This window comes from Ambystoma mexicanum, chromosome 5q (assembly GCF_040938575.1).
Source record: "Ambystoma mexicanum isolate Mex_15411 chromosome 5q, UKY_AmexF1_1, whole genome shotgun sequence".
Lineage (NCBI taxonomy): Eukaryota > Metazoa > Chordata > Amphibia > Caudata > Ambystomatidae > Ambystoma > Ambystoma mexicanum.
Window position 1 is genome coordinate 160,847,435 of NC_090933.1, and position 22,468 is coordinate 160,869,902.

The 22,468-nt window shown below is 49.1% G+C and overlaps 1 protein-coding gene across 2 annotated transcripts in view; it reads right to left on the reverse strand.

Annotated features, from left to right (window-relative positions):
• Positions 1 to 22,468, reverse strand: part of LAMA1 (laminin subunit alpha 1) — a 679,286-nt gene that overhangs the window by 394,572 nt on the left and 262,246 nt on the right. For both annotated transcript variants that reach the window (XM_069620697.1, XM_069620696.1), the window contains exon 13: positions 11,265 to 11,366. In XM_069620697.1, the coding sequence (XP_069476798.1) occupies positions 11,265 to 11,366 (102 nt within the window). The remainder of the gene's footprint in view (positions 1 to 11,264; positions 11,367 to 22,468) is intronic.

Genomic DNA, 22,468 nt, shown 5'->3' on the forward strand with positions numbered 1-22,468 from the left:
AATAAGAGCACTGAATGATATGCCTTTCTACTTGAAACAACATCCATCAAGGAAACCTTGTTGTGCATTGATCTGTTTCAAATTGAATGTAATTCCTACCAGGGAAGTTATGGGTCCAAGACCGGGTATTGAACGCTCTTTGCGGGTTTGTAGGTATTGCTCTGCACACATTGAAACAAGTCGCCATCTTCTGCTAGAATGCCTGGCTTTGGTTGAAATCCGCCTTGAGCTTTTTTGGTGCTTTGTCCCAGATGTAGATTTGATCAACACTGAGTGGTTTGTGCTAAAATTTAAAACAGCTGTAAGTTATCATTGGATATATCCATTTTTTAAATATCTTTAATATGTAATTACAGCGATGTCTAATGATTTGTGTGTTTTAATGATTTTGGAGTGCATAAAATGGTTGGAGTGCATAAAATGGTTGGAGTGCATAAAACAGAGTGCATGGAACGGTGTGAAGTGCATGGAACGGTGTGGAGTGCATGGAACGGTGTGGAGTGCATGGAACGGTGTGGAGTGCATGGAACGGTCGGAGTGCATGGAACTATTGGTGTATGCTCGATCTCAGGCACCTAAGGTAAACCACCATATTGCATCTCCACGCGTACTCTCTTCTTTACACCACCGCTCAACTAGAACACAGCGATACTATGACACCATTCGGTATAGCTGTTCTCATACCATCACTTGCCTCATACTCCCCATCATCCTAACTAAACACAGCTCGTTATGCACCCTCCAGCCTAGGCGTTCTCCCCAGGCCTAACGCAGCCAGAATTGGTCTGGATAACAACCTGCCAGAACAAACACATACTCTGGATCTCCCAACCACTACACCTACCGCTAAGAAGCAGCTATCACACAAATGCCACACCTGCATTGAGATCATACCAATGGTACTTAAGGCGCTATATAAATGCAAAGTAACATAACATAACAGTGGTTCAAGTAGACACTTACACTCAAGGTTTCTTGGTAAAAAATACTTATACATTTATTTACACAATCATTTAGAAAACATTCACAAGTAGAAATCAACTTAATATGAAACACCAATACACTACAGTAACAAACTCTGAGTTGTAGGGACAGTTTGCGCTCCCCTGAAAAAGGAGCCAAATGGCACTTCAATTACTTTGAATGGGAATAGAAAGACATAAGTTTGTACAATGGATTAGAAAACACTTCTGTTAGGCAATGCAAAGGTTCAGTGTACCAGGAGGGTCAGTTCAATTCAATAGGCCAGGCCAAAGTCAATAGTCTAGTGTTCTTGGATAGGACAGATCAGTTCTGGTAACAAATGGAGAAGTCTTTGTAAAAGTTCTCAGAAGTAGGTTAGACGAAAAAGAATGATATGCTGGGTCACAAGCTGATTAGGCCTGCAAGTTGGGAAAGTTTCACAAACTTTCACTGCGAGAGTTAGGATCTCTCAACCGGATGGCACAGTACCTTAATGTGAGCAAAAAAGATGCAGCTGAAGACGTTGGTTCCTGGCAGTTACTGCAGATCTCGTTGTTCCTGAGCCTCAGTCGTCGGGACAAGAGGGAGGACGTCGGGGGATTCCTACACTGCACAGGATCGTCATCGTAGCAAACAAAATGGAGTCACTTTGGTTCAGTAGCCGTTACTTCAAGACACAAACTGGTTTCCATCTCCCTGGCTAAACCTTAACCAGCATTGAGAATGGTATCCAGGTGTCTTCTGAGCTGATTGGTCCCACCAACTCAAAGGAAGAAGCTGTCCTTGAAGGAGCTTCTCTGTCGAATGGAGTTCTGGCAATTTGGAATTTCAGCAGGCTTCACCGGGCAAACCAACGGTCCAGTGGGTGCAGCAGACGTCCTTTTCCAGCTCGTCTTCGGTTCTTTCGTTCCAGTGGTCGACTCTGCCTTCCAGTCCTGGAGACTCGCCTTTTAAACAGTTTCTTCCCATTCATTCCAGCCTAGCTACCACTCACCTAGCAGGGTGGCTGTCCTTGCAGCACAATGGAGTCTGGAACAAGAGGTGCGAGACAGCAGAGGCAGCAGTAAGCTCAGAATGAGGTCTTGTAAAACAAGATCTGAGAGCATGTAAGAACCAGTCATGTGCTGCCAGGATTGAGAAAGCAGATGATTCCGATGATTGTATGTACATATAGCATGTCACCTCGCACCTTAGTTTGTATGGCTCACCCAGTGGCATTGATCACAATACATCAGTTTAATTCACCCGGTGATCGAATCTCTCAAAACAACCATTTCATGTGCTGTGAATGTAGTAAGGTGACCATGAGGTCACTGAACAAATTGACCACGTGATGGAATGTGTGTGGGATACCAAAAAAAGCAGCAATGTGGCAGTACTCATATCTCAGAGGCATATTCATGGATAGTTGTGGCGATGGGAAATGTGATGCATTACTATTTAAATGATAAAGAATGGGGTGAAGGTTTTAGAATCTGGAGCGAAGAAACATCTGGCCTCGGGGCACACCAACAGTCTATGTAACAATTTGCTCTGTTACGCATGGGAACAGTGTGACCCACATTCCACTGGGTGCAAGTGATGACATTATATGAGTGGATGCATGCAACTCTCCAATAAGGTGGTCCAGTGGTTTTGAAACAAGTGAAAAGGAGCAAAACTCACGCAGCTCTGCTAGACAGGCATCGCCTTACTCCAAAGCCCCCTCTCCCATACTGAATTTGCAGAGGTTTTCCAATGTATCTGGGTGCCTTATCTTCATGTTTCTGCACATTTTTACTAATTGTTTACAATAAACCACATCTTGTAGGATCCCCTAGGGACCCCTATCACCCAGACATCTTCAAAAGGAATCCCTGGTGACGCACCTCCGAAACCTAATGAATCTATCACTCAAAAAAGGAATAGTACCGTCCTCCTTCAAATCAGCATACATTAAACCACTGATAAAAAAAAGAATCAGAAAGCACAGAAGACCCAAGCAGCTACAGACCGATATCCAACCTGCCCTACCGAGCACAGATCCTGGAGAACCACATGTACAAAATACTTCTTAAACACATCGAAACAAACAGAATATTCGACTGATCACAATTTGGCTTCAGACCAATGAGAGGAACAGAATCAGCACTTCTATCGATATGGGCGACCTGAAAATAAACGCAGATGACGATGCCCAATCAGTCCTAATACTATTGGACATATCAGCAGCTTTTGAAACAATGAGTCATGCAACACTCTCAAAAAGATTGATGGAATGTGGCATACAGGAATATGCACTAAAGTGGCTTACCTCATTCCTAACAAACCGAACCGAAAGAACCTTTCTACCGCCGTTCACCTCAAACACCCAAAATATATCCTGTAGAGTCCCACAGGGATCCAGCCTCTCCCCTCTACTTTTCAACATATACATGTGCCCACTGATGAAAATCATTTGTACCCACGGACCTACTACCTACAACTATGCAGACATCACACAACTGAATGTCAAAACATACAAAATAACAGCCTCAACAATTGCCTCACAGACATCTACAACTGGATGACAATGAACAACCTCAAACTGAACCCGGCAAAAACAGAAATAATTCTCTCACCTGCAGGATTCAATGGAGGGAACCCACAACTGGACTAGCCGATCGGCATAGGAACACAATCAGAGACTACCGATGTAGAAAATAAACTAGGAATACTCATGGACAACTGACTATAACTGGAACCGCAAGTCAACGCAATCACCAAAAAATGCTTCTTCCTCCTACGACTGCTTGGAGGATTACTCCCCTACCTGTCCTTCCCCTACAGAACCCTCACAATCACATCCCTGATACTGACAAGAATTGACTATGCAAACAGCCTCTACCTAGGAATGCCGGAAAGAGTTACCAAGAAACTCCAAAGGATGCACAATACAGCAGCCAGGATCCTATTAAGACTAAACAGAAGAGATCAGATCACTACAGCACTGAAAAGCCTACACTGGCTAGAAGTTAAAAAGCACCTCAAATTCAAAGCACTCTGCATAGCCCACAAAGCCTTGCACAGACAAGGAGCGGAATTCCTCCAAGACAAGATTAGCTGGTGTCGCCCAGGAAGGGAACTAAGATCCAGCAACGACCTACAAATATATGAAACACACTACAAAAAAAGGAAATTTGGCAGAACAGCATTCTCACGTTTAATTGCTAGGATCTGGAACAACATGCCCAAACTAATTAGAACCACAGAAGACCACATCACATTCAAGAAACTGCTCAAAACCTGGCTATTCAGCAGACAATGACAACCTCGAAGGGACACTGGCAACAACACCACAGACAAACAACTAGAGGGGAGACGAGATGGGCCAAAAGAACCGGAAACAAGAACCTAGCTAGATACCATCAAGCGGCATCCAGAGGCTCCAACAAACTGACTGACTTTACTAACCCACTTTTCCTTTCCTGCTCCTCCTACATAAGGAACACGTTACTTACCTGTTACTGTTGTTCTCCAACATGGGTCTGGCATGGATTCACATGCTCATGAATATTCCCCGTCATCAGGCCGGGAATCCTCGGTACAGAAAAAAATCAGTATCAGTTTTGTTTCTGATCTGTCTTTCCTAGTAGCAACCAATCACTGATCTCTGGGTCATACTGCCCCCAGCCAATGACTGCCCTCTCCATAAGCCCCGCCCCAGGCAGCCATCCTCAGATTTGGTAGCACGTAAAGTGGCAGTATGACCAGGTGAAGAGCCGCAGAGGGGAAGGAGGGAGGGTTCGCATGTGAATCCATGCCAGACCCATGCTGGAGAACAACAGTTACAGTAAAGTAACTTGTTCCTTCTCCAGCATGGAGTCTGGCATGGATTCACATGCTCATGAATATAAGAATACATAGCAGTACACACATGCTCAACCTCGGGAGGTGGCAAAAGGCTCAACATCAAGCATTACATAAACTCAACATTAAGCAACTCTTACCTCTTCACCAGGCCCTTCAGGCGAACAGGTTGCGCAGCACTGCTTGGCCGACCCTGGACTCCTCCCTGGAGTCCCGATTGACGCAGTAGAATCTCGTGAAGGTGTGCGTCGACCTCCACGTAGCAGCCCTGCAGATGTCCAGCAGGGGCACACCAGACAAGAACGCTTTGGTAGCAGCGATCGCTCTGATCGAATGGGCTCTCGGACGGCCGGGCAGCGGTCGGTTTGCCAACCGGTGACAGTGCATGATGCAGCCGGAGAGCCATCTGGAAATGGAAGCCTTCGAGAGAGCCTTCCCTTGGTTCACAGGTCCAAAGTTCCCAAACAGCTGTGATGTCTTCCGAAAACTCTTCGTGCGGTCCACGTAGAACTTAAGCGCTCTAGCTACATCCAGAGAGTGCAAAGTCCTCTCGGCCGGCGACGAAGGCGACAGGAAGAAAACTGGCAACACCAAGAGCTCGTTGAGGTGGAAGTCCGACGGCACCTTGGGCATAAAGGAGGGGTGTGTCCTCAGCACCACCCTCGTGCCGTGAAAAGTCAAGTATGGAGGCTTGCAAGATAGGGCCTGGATCTCCCCCACTCTCCACGACAGGAACTTCAACGGCGCCGAATCCATAGGCTCGAATTGGGCTCCCATGAGCCTGGTCAGCACCACGTTGCGCTCCCACGCCGGGGCAGGGGCCTTTACCGGCGGGAACGATCGGAATAGTCCCTTCATAAATTCCTTCACCGGGCGATGAGACCACAAGGACGCCTGTCCTGTAGTTCTGGTGTATCGGGAAATTGCAGCCAGATGTATTTTGATGGAGGCGTGAGCTAGTCCAGTACTTGAGGGGCCGTAATCCGCAGAGGGTTAATCTTCTGTGCACGGCACCAGACAGAGAGCCTCTTCCACTTGTGTCCGTAGCACTTGAGAGTTGAGGACGCCCTGGCCTTTACAAGAACCTCTCTGCAGTCAGCCGGGATATCGTACCCTCCAAACTCAAGTGCTGCAGGAGCCAGGCCTGCAAGTTCAGCGACTCCGGGTCATGATGAAGAATGGCGCCCCCTTCTCTGGAGAGAAGATCCGCATCCGCCGGCAGCTTGACAGGTGGGGACGCTGATAAGTCCAGGAGGTCCGGGAACCAGATCTGTCTCGGCCACGCCGGTGCAATGAGGATAATCCTGCACCGGGACCTCTTGAGCTGGTTGATGAGCCGGAGCAGCAATGGCAACGGAGGGAACGCATAGAGGAACAGGTCGTCCCAGGGGAACGAGAAAGCATCTTCCATGCTCCTCGGCTGGGGAAACCTGCTGGCGAACCTCTGGCACTTGGAGTTCGTCGCCGTCGCGAACAGCTCGAACTGGGGTTTGCCCCATCACTGGAAGAGTCGATCCGCTTGATCATGGCGTAGTTCCCACTCGTGGCACGAGCGCAGCTCTCTGCTGAGTGAGTCGGCAATGGTGTTTTTTATGCCTGCCAGATGAAAAGGCACCAGAAACATCCCTTGGCCGACGGCCCAATGCCACAGATCCTGGGCTTCCTTGGATAGGGCTGGGGATCTGGTTCCGCCCTGCTTCCTGATGTAGAACATCGTGGTGGTGTTGTCTGTGAAAATCCTCACCACCTTGCCTTTGAGGGACGGAAGAAAGGACCTGAGGGCCCAGAACACTGCACGGAGCTCCAAGATGTTGATGTGGAGCGGCTTCTCCTCCGGGAGCAAAAGGCCTCTCGCGTGAAGATCTCCGGTGTGCGCTCCCCACCCTTCCAGGGAGGCATCCGTCGTCACCGTTACCTGGTGAGCTGGGGTCTGAAAGTCTGTCCGTGCCGTCAGATGAGTGCGGGTGCCCCACTACTGGATCGCTTGTCGGAAGGTCTCGTTGAGCGGGATCCTGTCCTCGAAGCTGCCCGTCGCTTGGATCCAGCGGGCGTCGAGGAACTCTTGTAGAGGACGTATCCAAAGTCTGCAAAGGCGTACAACATATATGCAGGAGGACATCATCCCGAGGAGGGACTTGATGGATCTCACCCTGGCCACATCCGTGGCCAGCAGATGCTGCACCTTGCCCAGGATGGCCATCGTCCTCTCCTCCGACGGCGAGGCCAGCCGCGCCACTGTGTCGAGCTTGGCTCCCAGAAACAGGGCGACTTGCGACCGGACCAGGTGGGATTTGGGGAAGTTGATGGAGAATCCCAGGTTCGTGAGCAGCTGGACGGTCTTCGCTGTGTGTTCTACGGCGAGCTCCCTTGTCCTTGCTCGGATGAGCCAGTCGTCCAGGTAGGGGTAGATGTGGATCCCCTGCAGGCGCAGCCGCGCCGCCACCGGTGCGAGGCACTGCAGACTTCAATCGGAACGGGAGGGCCTTGAACTGGTAGTGCCGTCCTTGGACCATTTTAGAATGGGATGTGGAAATACGCATCCTCCAAGTCCAACGACGACAGGAAATCGCCCTCCTCCAGCTGTCCCAGCACGTGCTGGAGGGTGACCATCCAGAACTTCTGTGCCTTGATGTACTTGTTCAGTCGTCGCAGGTCCAGGATGGGACGCCATCCTCCTGTCTTCTTCTTTACGAGGAAGTACCTTGAGTAAACTCCAGAGCCCCGAAGCCTCTTTGGGACGAGCTCGATGGCACCCTTCTTGAGCATCGCCCTTACTTCCAACAGTAGTTGAGGGACGTGAATTTCCTTCCTGGCCACAGGGGGGACACGCGGGCACTTTTTTAGAAATTCAAGAGCGTGCCCCTGGGCCAGGTCGTCCAGCACCCAATGGTCGGTGGAGATGGACTCCCACACGCTGATGAATTTCGCTAGCCGGCCTCCCACTGGAGTGCTTCTGTGGGGGCCCGACACCACGGTCGGTTCAGTCCTGTTTTGAGGCCGCCTTGCCGCCTTGGCCTCCCTGGCGATGACGGCGGGATCCGCCCGACTTGCCTCGTCCCCTATGGGCTTCCTGCGACGAAGAATGGGCCGCATGACGGTAGGTAGAGGAGCCGCCGCCGGAACTTTTGGAGGCTCCTTGCTTGCCTCCGGCGCTCTGAAAGGACGGCCGTCGCTGCTGGAGAACTCCTAGGGCCCGGGCCGTCTCCGTGTCCGTTTTGATGGCTTGCAGGGACTCATTGACTGTTTTCCCAAACAGGTTGTTCCCTTCGAAGGGCATGTCCAACACCTTTGCCTGTACGTCGCCTTGAGCCATCTGCGCCGTCTGAGGCAAACGCCGCTGCCCAACTGGCGGAAACCGGTGTCAGCGATGTCCATCACCACCGTTATGGTGTGGTTCGATGCCACTTCGCCTTCCTGCAAGATTTCCAGGGCCTCCGCCCTCTTGTCGTCTGGTAGGAAGTCCAACAAAGGAGCGATCTTATACCACAGCTCCCTGTCATAGCGGGCAACAATCACCAAGGCGTTGGCTGCCTTAATCGTCGTCGCTGCCGACGAGATGACCTGTTGTCCCATCGTGTCCAGATTCTTTCCCTCGCCGTCCGGTGGGGAAGTCGCTGTTGAGGCCGATGCCCCCCCGCCTTCTTCCTGGCCGCTGCAGAGACGACCGAATCCGGGGTCGGCTGTGCCCTAAGGCACAGATTGGCCGCGTCGGGGACCCGGTACCTTTTCTCATACCGGTCCCTTTTTGCCGGTGTCGTGGACAGGTTCTTGAGAAGGGAAAGTCCCTCGTCCCAGATGTCATCCAGCAGAGGCACGGCGAGGACCGTCTTCCTCTTGGCCTCGCGCCGTTGGTAGAGGAACCCCTCCTTCTTCTTCTCTTCGGAGCAGAGCTGGAAAAGCTTGGATGCCCTGGCGATTATAGCATGGAAAGATCCAATCTCATCGGGCGGGAAAGCCAGAGGAGGGGGGGGAGACGGGAGGTCCACCCCGTCATCGCCGCTGTCGTCATCAGTACCCGTCATGGCCGTGTCTGTACCCGTGTCATCCCCAGGCACCGTGGGCGGGGGCGAAGGTTGAGCAGGCCGCAAGGGTTGAAAAGGCAGAGGAGGATGTGTCCTTCTCCTCTTAAGTGGTGGACTTCCCTACGGGCCTGGCTCTGGCTCCTCTGTCGGGCCTGGCTCCGGCTCCTCCGTCGGGGGTAGGGGCAATCTCGTTCTTATTTCCGTACATAAGGATTGTATTGCCATCAAAATGGCCGCGCCAAGTTGTCCTGCAGCACTGGTTGCGACGGGCGCAATGGTTGATCTGGAACCTCGGCGCCGCTGTCGCTCTCGTCGTCCCCTTCGTCAGGGTTCCTCCCGACGGGCTGGGCCTCCTCATGCCCACGTCGTGGCTTTCTAAGGCTTCGATCAGTTCCTCCTCGGAGGCCGTGCCCGTATCCACGATGGCCACCGGCCCCCCCCTCTTTCTCCGCCGGGAACTTCACAGGGGTCTTCTCGATGGGCTTGAAAGAGCTCTCCCTCTGCGGTGGCAGGGAAACTCTGGGCCCCGAGGTCGCTTCCACCAGTGCAACCGCCACATGCTGAGCCAGGGCTGCCGCGACTTTCTCGATAGAGGCCTTGGCCGGGTGAATCAGGGCCTTCGTCACCGTCTGTGTGCTAGAGGCCTTCACCTTGGGGGGAGGGTCATCGCCTCGCTCCCCCTCAGCTGGAACCTTCGAGATCGACCGGGGCCTCTCCAGAAGCTTAGCCGGGTTCTCGGATTTCCTCTTACCCGAGCCAGAGCGTTGGCTCGTGGTTGATGGCGCCGGGGAGGATGCGCCCCCGACCGTTCGGCGCTCCCGGTGCCCGCGGACTCGCGGTGCTTAGCCTTCTGTTGGACCCCCGTCACCGGGGTGCCCTCACAGGACTTAGAAGACCGCTCAGACTTCTTCTTTTTCTTGTCACCTGACGGGCTCTTTCCGTCCAGCCAGTTGGCAAGACGAAGATGGCGATCCCTCATGGTCCGCTCCGACATGTTCCCGCAAAATGCGCAGTCCTTCTCCACGTGCGTTTTGTCCTCATGAAGACAGTAGAGGCATAAAGAATGCTCGTCTTCCTTGAACACATTCTGTAGCTGGCATCGAGGGCAGGCCCTGAACAGCTTCCAGGGCGTCGAGCTTCCTTTCTTCTGGGCCATGTCTGGGGTAGGCCTCAGAAACTTCTGGACTCCTCCAAAAGCGTAACTCGATGAAATCTTCACCCTAGAGGGGCGTAGAAAAATCCGAAACGGGTCCCCGTTGATCGGATGTAGAAACGGTGGAGCTTGAGGCTCTACTAAATCGAAAAATGAGAAATTCTCTTTGAAAAAACGCGAAAACGCAGCAAAAGCTCGAGAGCTATAGCACGAGGACTCCCAACACTTGAACGTGCGGTAAAAATCTGAGGATGGCTGCCGGGGGCGGGGCTTAGGTAGAGGGCAGTCATTGGCTGGGGGCAGTATGACCCAGAGATCAGTGATTGGTTACTACTAGGAAAGACAGATCAGAAACAAAACTGATACTGATTTTTTTCTGTACCGAGGATCCCCGGTCTGACGACGGGGAATATTCATGAGCATGTGAATCCATGCCAGACCCCATGCTGGAGAACTGACGCCACTACACCAGATCTTGGAGTAGCCACATTCCACATAAACAAACAGAGAATCATTACTATAACCACACCTCCAGTGAGCCACCCACATAGTGCATAAAACTCCAATAATGCAACTACACACCAAGATGCTGGATTATCTTACAGCTATGACCACCTCTGACCCTGGATCCCTTATGGACACTATATAACTAGTGCACACGAGCAACCCATCATAACCCACACAACACACTAACACCAACACAAAACACTACCACACGCCAAAGGCAAGGAATCTTACTGATACAGTTACAATGCATGATCTCAGAAAAATACCGCATGCAAAACAACACTCATAGACGCCAGTTACTCCTGGTTCTGAATCTATCCTCTCACCCTATCCCCACTAACCCCTCACCCCATCCCGACTAACCCCTCAACCCTGTCTCTTGCAGTGCCATGGAAGCCCCTGGGTGGTAGCGGTGCATGGTACAAATCAACATAACATAACATCATCATCCCGGGAGGATAGCTCAGCAGCAACGTGTTCGCCTTGGAAGCAAGACGATACGAAGCAACACAGGTTCGATCCCCGGGTCCGCGCTTAGATACCTCTGGGTATTTAAGTGCGTTATAAATATGCAAATAAGGCCAAAAAAAACCAATTACTCAACAAACAAAAAAACTATTCCTGTAACAGCGCCTCGATGTCCGCGGGCCGTGTGAGTGCCGTGTGAGTGCTTTAAAAATGCAAATAAATAAATCATGGCAAGATTTCAGTGGCCAGCCTCATTTATTAGCCCCCAATTTGGTTAGTATGAACCAACTAATGCAACAAGGAGAGCATCAACATGAACTTACCTGAATGATTACATCCATATCGGAGAACAATTCACTATCAGTACTATCCTCTGGAATGTCATACGAAACAGTGTATTTCAAGTAACCACCATAGGCTGTTAACTGCAATGAAAATCAAAGAGTAACATTGAATAATTACATATGAGAAAATGTTTGTATGTACATAATAGCTGGAGGTGGTATGCTGGGCTCTAAGGTGACTCAAATACAATACCTCTTTGGGCATGTGACTGGTCCAAGTAAAGTGTGACTTTATTAAGCTACACTACAAATTAAATTGATTTCTCTGCTAAAGACAAACTATGGTTACCCCAATTATCAAGAAACCGGGGTTGCCAAGGGACAATCCATTGAACTTTCACCCTATTTCGAATACTTCTTTCCTTTTAAAAATACTTGACCGGGTTGTGTATCATGAAATTGCTGAACACATGAACCAGTATCCTATCCTACGTTCACATCAATCTGGATTCAGAAAATTATTCGGGACTGAGACCTCGCTCTTAGAGCTTAAGTCCAGGCTATTAACACAGATGGATAAGAGCGGGTTCTCATTGATTATATCATTGGATCAATCCGCAGCCTTTCATTTAATAGAACATTCTATACTAAATATGAGGCTCAAGGAAGTGGCCAATTGCTCAGACCAGGCTGCATCTTGGATTGCTTCCTTCTTAGAACATAGACATAGTAGTGTCTGCTCGGATATTGCGGAAGCAGACCCAATTTCAGCACTCTATGGAGTCCCGCAGGGGGCTAGTACCTCACCATGTATTTATAATCTTTTCATGGCACCTTTCTTCTACATGTTAGAGCAGGAGGGGGTAGTTTTCTTAAATTATGCAGATGATACCCAATGTGTAGTTGCCCTAAGAGGTTCCCATGAACACGACAAGCTCAAAGTCAACAGAGGCTTTAGCTTGATTGAGAATTGGATGTTGGATAGTTTTCTTGCTTTAAATAGGAGTACGACAGAGCTAATGATTGTAGGTAGTCCACATGCTCTGAAGGCTCTAAATCACTCCTATAGCTCTTTCAAGCTAGGGGATGATATCATAAGTCCACTCTCAAAAACTAAAATACTGGGAGTTACTCTTGATCAGTCTCTCAATATGAAAGCGCATGTGACCTCGCTTGTGTCCTCCTCAGTTTACTATGTCCAATTACTGTCACACCTGAGCCCACTCATATCACAGAAAAGTGCAGAAAACATTGTGAGAGCGATAATAGGGGCCAAGTTGGACTACTGTTGTAGCCGTATGCTAGGCACCGGGAAGCAGGTCCTACAGAGATTACAAGCGGTACAGAACTGGGCAGTTAGAGTGGTAGTGGGGCTCTCAAGGCGTGAACACGTATCGTAAGCCAGGCGAGCGCTTCATTGGCTTCCTGTGGAGTCAAGAATTAAGTTCAGAACTCTGGTGATAACCTTTAAGTGTAGAAGGCAAATGATGCCTCCGTATCTTCAGTGCTACATTAAAGATAAAGTAAATACCAGATCTTTAAGGTCTGGATCTCAAAATCTTTTGGAGCAACTCAGACCAAGGACTTCCAAGGCAGAGAACGGTGCTTTTGCTTTCAAAGCGCCCAGTTTGTAGAACCAACGACCAGCTCATTTGCGTAAACACAAACTTCTTGAAATATTCAAGAAAGATCTTAAAACCTTTCTTTCCAACTGATATTAGCCCTATGGGGTAGCGCTATTGTAAGCACTCCTCTTTTTAGCCAGCTCTTTCATTAGTCTTAATTGGTCTTTAGAAGAGTAAATTGTGTTAAAGGTAGCTACTTTTTTGTGTGTCTTGTCCTTCTGTTGTTAGCGCCTTCATGCCTGCGGGTCCACAGCGCGCTATATTAATACCATGTAATGTAATGTAATGTAATGAAGAAATCCATCCTGTATTGAAAAGGATGGAAGCCAGGCACTCTTCACTGCGTTATACATTTTGGCCAGAGACAAGACCCTGAGCTGAACAATCAGCTTTACTATAAAATCCATTGATTGCTACATAACATTGTGTTCATTTCAGAGGCTGTGCTGCTCTGTGCTTCTGATCCCAATTGTTAGCAAAGCTGCTGATGTACACCTGGTCCCAAGCTATATACAAAGTGCATTTTATGGCATTGAAGTCTATGCTTGCTGTGAACCAGAAGAATACATTTGTTAACATGGTCCTCAGAACCGTACTGAATTTGTGTACATTACAACCAGTACATATTGCGATTGTTTCCAGCTCCTGCCTGACCACCACCTGAAGTAATGCATGAACTACTATATTGTCACTATTCATAACGTATAGCACCGTGCCGTTTGTACAGATGTACATGGTGAAGAACTTTCATTTTTAATAAATAAATGGAAATACCAATAAAGCTTAATTTCACTGAAATGATCCTGAGAAATAAAGAACAATCACTTCTGTTCCAAGCGTATCTTAAATATAACAAATTCAAAAGAGTGTAGAAGCAGACAGCTATCTTGGAGCTAACCTTTATTTGCATACATGAGTAATATCTTGCACAGACATTTTTCTGAGACCTCCATATTGTGCACTCGTGGAGGGAGGGAGTCACAGAGGCATTATTGATCACACATTACACTGTAAAATAGATGGGAAAACAGAGGCGAGCTACAGGTAGCGAGGTTTGTATAACCGCTTTGAATTTACTGGGACCTGCAAGGCACATATCCCCTAGATATGTAATTTTCATAGGGATCATTAAACAGTTGACATCTATCACAGGGAGCTTAATTAACTATGTCTTTTGATGTCTTCTTTGCGCACATGATATGTTTTCTTCCCTTCTGGCAACAGCAAGAATGCGCCCTCTTCTGAGGGAATAGCATATTACCTCAAAAGGGCAACACACACAAAATGTGATCGGAGAAGGAACTACTTACTTACCTGTAACTCCAGTTCTCCAGCATGGGTCTTACATTTGGGGTGCATGAGGGAATGCCCAATTGATGGCGATCTTGTCGTTCTATGCGCCAGTGACTTTTTGCCATCTGGCATCCAGGAACTCTTGAAGGGGTCTCATCTGTAGTCTGTGTTAGGACAGTTTTTCTAAAGCCCAACTAAGGCCTTAGTAAAACCATTCAAATGAGACAGTACAAGACTTCACTCTTAGTATAAGGCTGTACCAACTGAGTATATGGTAATGTAGACAGAGCAGCCAGGCTTATCTTAGGAGGGAGACAGGGGTATAGGAGAGTCGAACATTGGAAAATCATATCCAACGAAAAGGATGAGCACAGACACCAGCAGCACCTTCCAGGACCGCGGAAGCACCAGTGAAGCCTTGCAGCTATGCTGACCCCGTTTTCATTTCATCAAGGAAGATCCGTGCAGGACAACTTCCTCCCTTGGGCTGGTGGGACCAACTAGGCTCGAGACCTGCTTCATTCTGGCTCATCCCCCGACTTACTGCGACTTCCCTAGGATGCAGAATCCCAATGCCCGGGGACCCCTGACCATTATCAAGTTCATCGTCTTCCAGAGAACAAATGCGGACAAAACCTTGTAAGCACCTTCAAGGAGCTCCAGAAGCAGGAAATCTTTAGATTCCCCTCACCAGAGTCCAAGACAGAGGGACAGAGGAAACTCCAACCAGAGCTATTTGTTTCTCTTTAGCACTGAGAAAAAGGTGCCAAAATTACAAAGAGCCGCTGAATCATGTGGAATCCATTGCTGCCAAGTCCCTCTCCAGAGTGCTGCAACAGAAACCAGCCAGACATCCTCCCTTTCGTAACCACGACCAAGGACCAGGAACAATGTCTGCATCACTGCATCAGGAATCTTCAATTCTAAGGTACTGCGGGGCTTGGGGTAAAACTACCTTTTGCCATTTGTAGTGCTCCCTGGCTTGGGCAGTTTTATTTTAACCCCCTTTGGAGTTGACCTCAACTCACCTGTGCAGACCTTGCAGCTTGTGCTCCATCAAGTGGGCTCCCCTTGAGATCCTGTGATTTTTCAAAGAACTCCTGACTGTTTAATAACATTTTTATAAGAAAAGCTGCATCAGAACTGAAATTGTCCCATTGACTTTGGCTGTCCTGGTTTCCTAAACACTCCTCTTCTGAACCCGATTGGCTTTGGCAGTGCTTGTTTCCTTACAGGTTTTAATTGTTGACACTATTATTGCTGGGATACAAGACTGCCTACATCCGTCTGGGAGAAACTAACTAGGGAACCAGTTGAAAGTGTGTTCTACTTTAACTCTAACCAGTTTCCCTCCCAATCTCAATATTGTAATGTTAAACAAAAATAAGTGCTAATACTGACCTTGACTGATGTCACTCCATGTGCTGGAACATGTTTAACATAGAAAATAATTACTCACCTGCATTATTGGCTCTTGTTTAAATGAATTCCATCTTCCATTGAATGTTACTATTAGTTGCTGATTTTTAAAGAATGCTTAATTTACCTTGTCTTTGGGATACATTACTCACCGTAATCGTATTTCTGATGCTTGTATCTGCTTAGATTCACATGCTGTGCATAGGCCGACATCTAGTGCAAGCTGCGGAGTATTACAGTTTGTTTTTCGAAAGTCGAAAATGGGCGTCGACATAGGGCATGCCAGTAATACTATCCCTAGTGTGACGTCCACTGTACCCATGATCACTCACGCAAGTAGGACCCTCAGATTGTGTTATTCTGACATGAGGTAGCTTGAGGAGTAGCGCGAGTACAGATGATCCAAGCAGATAGATAGATAAGACTACAAGCATCCATGCGCCTTTGCTCAGAGGGGAGGAAGGGTGGGCGCATGTGAATCTAAGCAGATACAAGCATCAGAAATACGATTACGGTGAGTAATGTATCCCTTCTGAGGCTTGTGGAATCTGCTTAGATCACATGCTGTGCATAGATTAGCGAGCAGTGGAAGAAGGAGGTGGGATGTGAGAAGGGTCATGAGCAAATAAATGTCTTAGAACCGCTTGTCCCACTTGAGTATCTGTCTTGGAATGAGTGTCAATGCAGTAGTGCTGAGTAAAAGTGTGAATAGAGCTCCAAGTAGCTGCTTTGCAAATGGTGTCAAGGGGTACATTTGCAATGAAAGCCAGAGTGGCCCCAGTGCCTCTAGTGGAGTGGGCTCTTGGCGTAAAAGGCAGAGTTCTTTCAGAAAGGGAGTAACATAGCTGGATACAATTGACTATCCACTTTGAGATGGCACCTTTAGAGATGCGATCTCCCTCTCTGCCTGTAGCTACAGAGACAAACAGTTGGTCTGTTTTCCTTAGCGGCCTGGTCTTGTCTTCATAGTAGAGGACTGCTCTTCGCACATCTAGAGTGTGTAGTTTCACCTCAGCAGACCTTTGGGGTTCTTGGAAGAAGGCCGGAAGCTCAATTGACTGGTTAACGTGGAATTTAGAAATTAATTTAGGTGAGAACCTAGGGTGTGTTCGTAGAACCAGTTTATCCTTATGAACAGTAAAGAAAGGATCCTGCACTGACAGAGCATGAATTTCACTGACCCTTCCTATGGAGGTAATGGCTACTAAGAAGGCAGTTTTATAGGTCAGGTGTTTGAGACTGGGTTTATGCATGGGTCCAAAGGGTGGGCAAGCTTAGCAAGCACCACATTAAGGTCCCATCCTGGTGGTGGGTTTGAAATTGGAGGGTGGAGTCTCTTTACCCCTTCCATGAAGGCTTTAACCACTGGTACTTTCCACCACAAAACCTTGTTGTGGGAGGTGGTGTAGGCTGACAGCGCTGCCAGGTGTACCTCGAGTGAGTTAAATACCAACCCTGCATCCAGCGGGTGGAGCATGTATGTGACAATATTGGAAGGAGTGCAATCAACCGGGTTGATTTGCTTATTCTGGCACCAGATAACAAATCTTTTCCATTTATCAAAGTAACAGTGCCTCGTGTTATGTTTCCTAGATTCTTTTAGGATGTCCATACATCTCTGTGGTAAGTTGAGATGTCCAAACTCTGATGGGTTTGCCCACCGCTAGTCTGCATAAGTGTGGGAACCACGGTTGCCTCGCCCACATGGGAGCAACTAGGATGAGCGTCATCGATTACCTGTGCATCTTGTTGACCACCTTCCTCCACCTTCCTCATGAGAGGGGTTGGTGGAAAAGCGTAGGCAAAGATCCCTGACCAGTTCATCCACAGGGCGTTCCCCTTGGAGTCCGGTTTAGGGAACCTGGATGCGAATCCTGGACATTGGCTGTTTTCGCTTGTGGCGAATATGTCTGTAGTGGGGAAACCCCACTGTGAGAAGATGTCTTCTACGACTTCTCTGTGTAGACACCATTTGTGTTCTTCTGGGAGGGGATCTCTGCTCAAAGCGTTCGCTAGCGAATTGAGATCCCCTGGAACATCTTGAGATGACAGGTAAATGTTCCGTCTGAGTGCCCATATCCACATTTTCTGGGCAAGCTTGGACAGATTTGGTGAACGAGTCCCTCCCTGTTTGTTTAGGTAAAACATCGCTGTTGTGCTGTCTGTCAGGATCTGCACTGACAGGTTCAACAGGTGGGGCTCGAACGCTTGAAGTGCTCTGAATACTGCCAGAAGCTCTAGCAGATTGATATGATTCTTGGCCACTCTGTGATACCAGAGACGCTGAGCTGTGTGGTGAAGGAGGTGTAACAGGGATGCGTCTGTTGGGACTACAGCCTGTACCTCTGAATCGTAAAAGGGTTTCCCTTTGACAGGTTCTCTCTTGTCCACCAGTGAAGACTTTGTACAAGTGTTGGCGAAACGACCACTAGTCCCACTGACCACTTGCCTGAGACCACTGTTTCGCCAACCATTCTTGCATGGGTCGCATGCGCAGGTGCGCGTGAGGGACCAGGTAAATACATGACGCCATCATGCCTAGCAAACGCATCGCTTTGCGCACCCTTATCTGGTCACGGGGTTATATAGAGGAATTTGCAGTAGTAGATTCCGAATTCTTTCCTCTGATGGAAAGGCCAACCCCTCTTGAGTGTTTAGGACAGCTCCTAGGAACTGTTTGGAGGTGCTTGGCACCAGCCTTGATTTTTTTCTCATTTATGGAGAAACCCAATTCGAAGAGGAGGTCGATCGTTCTTTGAATTTTGGACCGCAAATTACTGGAGTCTCCCCCATGATGAGACAGCCGTCCAGGTAAGGGTACACTGGGATTGCCTCCCTGCGTAGGTGTGCCGCCGCCACCGCCAGTACCTTGGTGAATACCCTTGGAGCCGACGCTATACCGAAGGGCAGCACCTTGAACTGGTAGTGCTGACTGTCCACCTTGAAGCGCAAGAATCTTCTGTGCACTGGGAACATGGAAATATGAAAATAGGCATCTTTCATGTCCAATGTTGCCATCCCCCTTTATTAGGAGGGGGATTACCTCCCGGAGAGTAGTCATGCAAAATTTTTGGCGCTTGACATACTTGTTTGCAGGGCCTAAGCCTAATACTGGGCGCATTGTTAAATCTTTTTTTGGCACAAGGAAGTAAGTTGAATAAATACCCTTGTTTACCTGGTTGCCCGGGACGAGTTCGATCGTGTCCTTTGCTAGAAGATTGACGATCTCCTCGAGGAGGATCTTCTGGTGGTCCAAGGAATGTATCTTTTGACGTGGAGGGTGGTTTCGGGGACGCTTGAGCAGTTCTATGCAGTATCCTGCGGACACTGTAGACAGCACCCATCTGCCTGATGTGATCCCTTCCCAAGCTTGGGTGAAGTTGGAAATGCATCCCCCTACTGGGGATGTGTGAGAAGGGACCCTGAGCGGAGCGTCACTGTTTTGCGGGAGGCGTGCCGCCTCTGCTGGGGCTGCCTCTACCTCTACCACAGCTTCTTTTATAATTGGAGCCCCTTTGGGAATTCTGGCCGCATGGGCGACGTAAATTACCATTCCCTCTTTGATTAGGGGGCTTGTTCATCAACTGTCCCAGGGATTTCAGAGTATCATACTCGTCTTTGGCAGTTTTTAATGCGTCCTCTACCGCTTTGCCAAACAGGAGATTCGGTTCCACCGGCATGTCAATTAGGGATGCTTGTGTCTCGGGTTTAAACCCTGACTGTTTTAATCAAGCATGCCTCTTAATGACAGTGCTCACTGCTATGAGCCTGCCCGCGTTATCTGCGGCATCAAAGGTTGCCTTAAGGATGCAACCGGACACGGCTCTCCCTTACGACGCGACCTGGGCCAACTGACCCTTTAATGGTTCTGGTGCTGAGTCAATGAGGGCAGCTACCTGCTCCCACTGGTGGCAATTGTAACTTGCCAGCAGAGTGGTGGTGTTGGCAATCCTTGTCTTGTAAGTGGAAGTGGAGGCTACCTTCCTTCCTAACCCGTAAATTCTCTTTTTCTCCTTGACTGGGGGGGCCTCAGATGATGATAGAGCTGTCCCTGCCCTCTTTCTGGTGTTAGTAATTACCAAGGAGTCAGGCTTCAGTTGACCCCTTATCTGAAGACTTTGAACTGTCCTTATGTGTCTGTGGTGCAGAAGAAGAGTGAGATGGTTTCTTCTGCTGTTTACCCCCTTCCCCATGAGTAGAAGAGTGTTTCCCTGATGTTTTCACCTTCTCTGAGCTTTTCGACGCCTGGCGTCGAGATTCGGGGGTAGTGTCTCTTTCTTTCGAGTGCGCACGTCGGGTCTCGGAAGCAGACGCCGAACGGTCTGCCGGAGCCGACTTCTGGTGTGCGGCCTGGGGCTGGAGGTCGGATTCGTCTTCTGACGAGCGTACCTCTGTGACTTTGGTGAGTGAGGCACTCTTGGCAACTGTGGATGGTTGCCTCGTGTCGTGCGGCGATCTTGACCTGGAACGCCCAGAGGACACCGATTCGATGGACCGCTCTCTTCGTGCCTCTTTCCGAGAACTCGACACGCGTGTCGAATCTCGGTTGGACTTCGAGTGTTTAGGTGTGGTAGTGGTGTGGATCTGAAAGTACGGCATCGCTGCTGTCACTGAAGGCGCCCTCCGCTTCCATGGCCTCGAGTTGCCTGGCGTGGTGGGCCCAACGTTTAGTCGAGCGGTCCTTTAGTGTTTTCGCCTTGAACAGGCTACACGCTCTGCAGTTTGCCTCAGGGTGATCCCTCGGCAAGCAGAGGTTACAGGTGGCATGTTTGTCAACCCAAGGGTACTTGCGGTTGCACTTGGGGCATAATTTAAATGGGGTACCCTCCATATGCACCTTGTGGCAGCGGGCTAGTGTGTGTAGGAATAATAAGAGTGTAGAGTATGTTTCCACCCCCTACTCTCCCTATTTGCAGGGCTGAGGCCAGAGGCCTTCCAAGGTCCGGGCCAAGGCCAGAGGCCTTCTGAGGCCTAAAGTCCGTCGTGCAGCTCTCGACCGTTGTTTGTTCTTCGGACCGGCATCAAGCTTCGATCTTCGATGTGAAAGCCAGGGAACTCCGCGCAATGCTTCCGACAAGTATGGCGAAAAAAATAATCTGAGGGTCCTACACCCGTGAGGGATCATGGGTACAGTGGACGTCACACTAGGGATAGTATTACTGGCACACTCTATGTCGACGCCCATTTTCGACTTTCGAAAAACAAACTAATACGCTGCAGCTTCCACTAGATGTCGGCCTATGCACAGCATGTGATCTAAGCAGATTCCACATGCCTCAGAAATATAAATACATCATTGAATATAACTTTAAGTGTATATGTCTTTACTTGGTGCCTTGTGTTTACTGATTTCATTGTGCTACTCTACAGATCACATTACCCCTCCTCAGATAAGCATGGCAGCTCAGTCACTCAACCAGTAGTACAAGCCTATATTGAGAGTTGGGCCTGCCTAATGCCAAGAGATAAGTCTTGTGAAGTCCCACACCAGTTGGACTTTACAAAACCTTACCAAACAGCCTGTAAAGGAGAACCAGGTGTATGCAGGAGGACATCATCCCCAGCAGGCACTTGATGGACCAGACTGTTGCAATGGAAGCTGTCGATAGCTGTTGGACCTTTCCCAGGATGGCCTTCATTCTGTTTTCCCAAAGGAGCTGCTAGACACAAGAGTGTGTTGAAGCGAGATCCCAGGAATAGTGTGCTCTGAGATGACGCTGCACAGGATTTCTGATAATTTATCGAGAATCCTAGAGGAGTTAGGGCTTGAACCTCCTTTAGTAGCAGCGCTACGTGCTGCTCTTGTCTGGGAACGGGAGGAATGTGAGGGCATTTGTCCTGGAATTCCAGGGAGTGACACTGTTGAAGGATATCAAGCACCCATTGTATGTGGAGATGTTGAGCCACTGGTCGTCAAATTGTGATAACCGGCCTCACACTGGGGTGCGGAGGTGAGGGCGCAGGCCCAGGTCAGGCTTGCTGTGGGGTCTGTGCTCTGGGTGTTGGAGCACAACAACGCTTGTTGCCACTTCTATAGGCCTGGGAACGTCCCCTATATGCCTCCTGGGTAGCTGAACGGGAGGGAGGGCTGGCGATAGGGAGAGGTGAGCCCTTTGGAGGACCTTGAAACCTTCTCTTTAGAGGAGCGAAATGGTGGCTTCCTCTGTTGGAGAGTGCCCAATGAACGTGCAAATCTCTGTGTATGTTCTTATGGTCTGCAGGGTGTCATTGACTGCCTTCCCAAAAAGGTTGTCACCCACCATCGAATGGCATGTCTACCACCCTTGTCTGTACATCTGTGCAGAAGTTGGTGGCCTTGTGCAGACCTTGGCAGCGGAGAGGGCCACCCTATTGCCCATCTGCCGAAATCCTAAATATGCGATGTCCAGGGTGACGGTAATCGCATGGTCAGAGGCTATATCTCCCTTGTGCAACAACGCCAGGACCTCAGCCTTCTTGTCCTCCAGAGAAAGTCGATGGGTCCCAACTTATGCCAAAGCTCTCTGTCATATCGCGAGAGAATGGCTAAGGTGTTGGGGTCCTTGATAGTAGACGGCGCCGTCATGATGATGTGCTTCCCAGTCGCGTCTAGTTTCTTACCCTCTTGATCAGGAGGAACCATAGAAGAGGGAGAAGGGTTAGAGGACCTTTTTCTAGCCGCTGCAGAGACCACCGAGTCTAGTGATGATTGTGATCTGAGGCACATCAGGGCTGTGTCCGGGAGCCAGTATTTCTTTTCCAAACCATCCCTTTATGCTGGGGTCGTGCCAGGGTTCTTCATAACCAACACGCCATCTTCCCAAATGTCAGCCAGATGGGGAACTGAAACAATAGTCCTCTTTGAGGACCTTCGCTGCTCAAAAAGGAAACCTTCCTTTTTCTTCTCCTCATGCTTGAGATTGAATA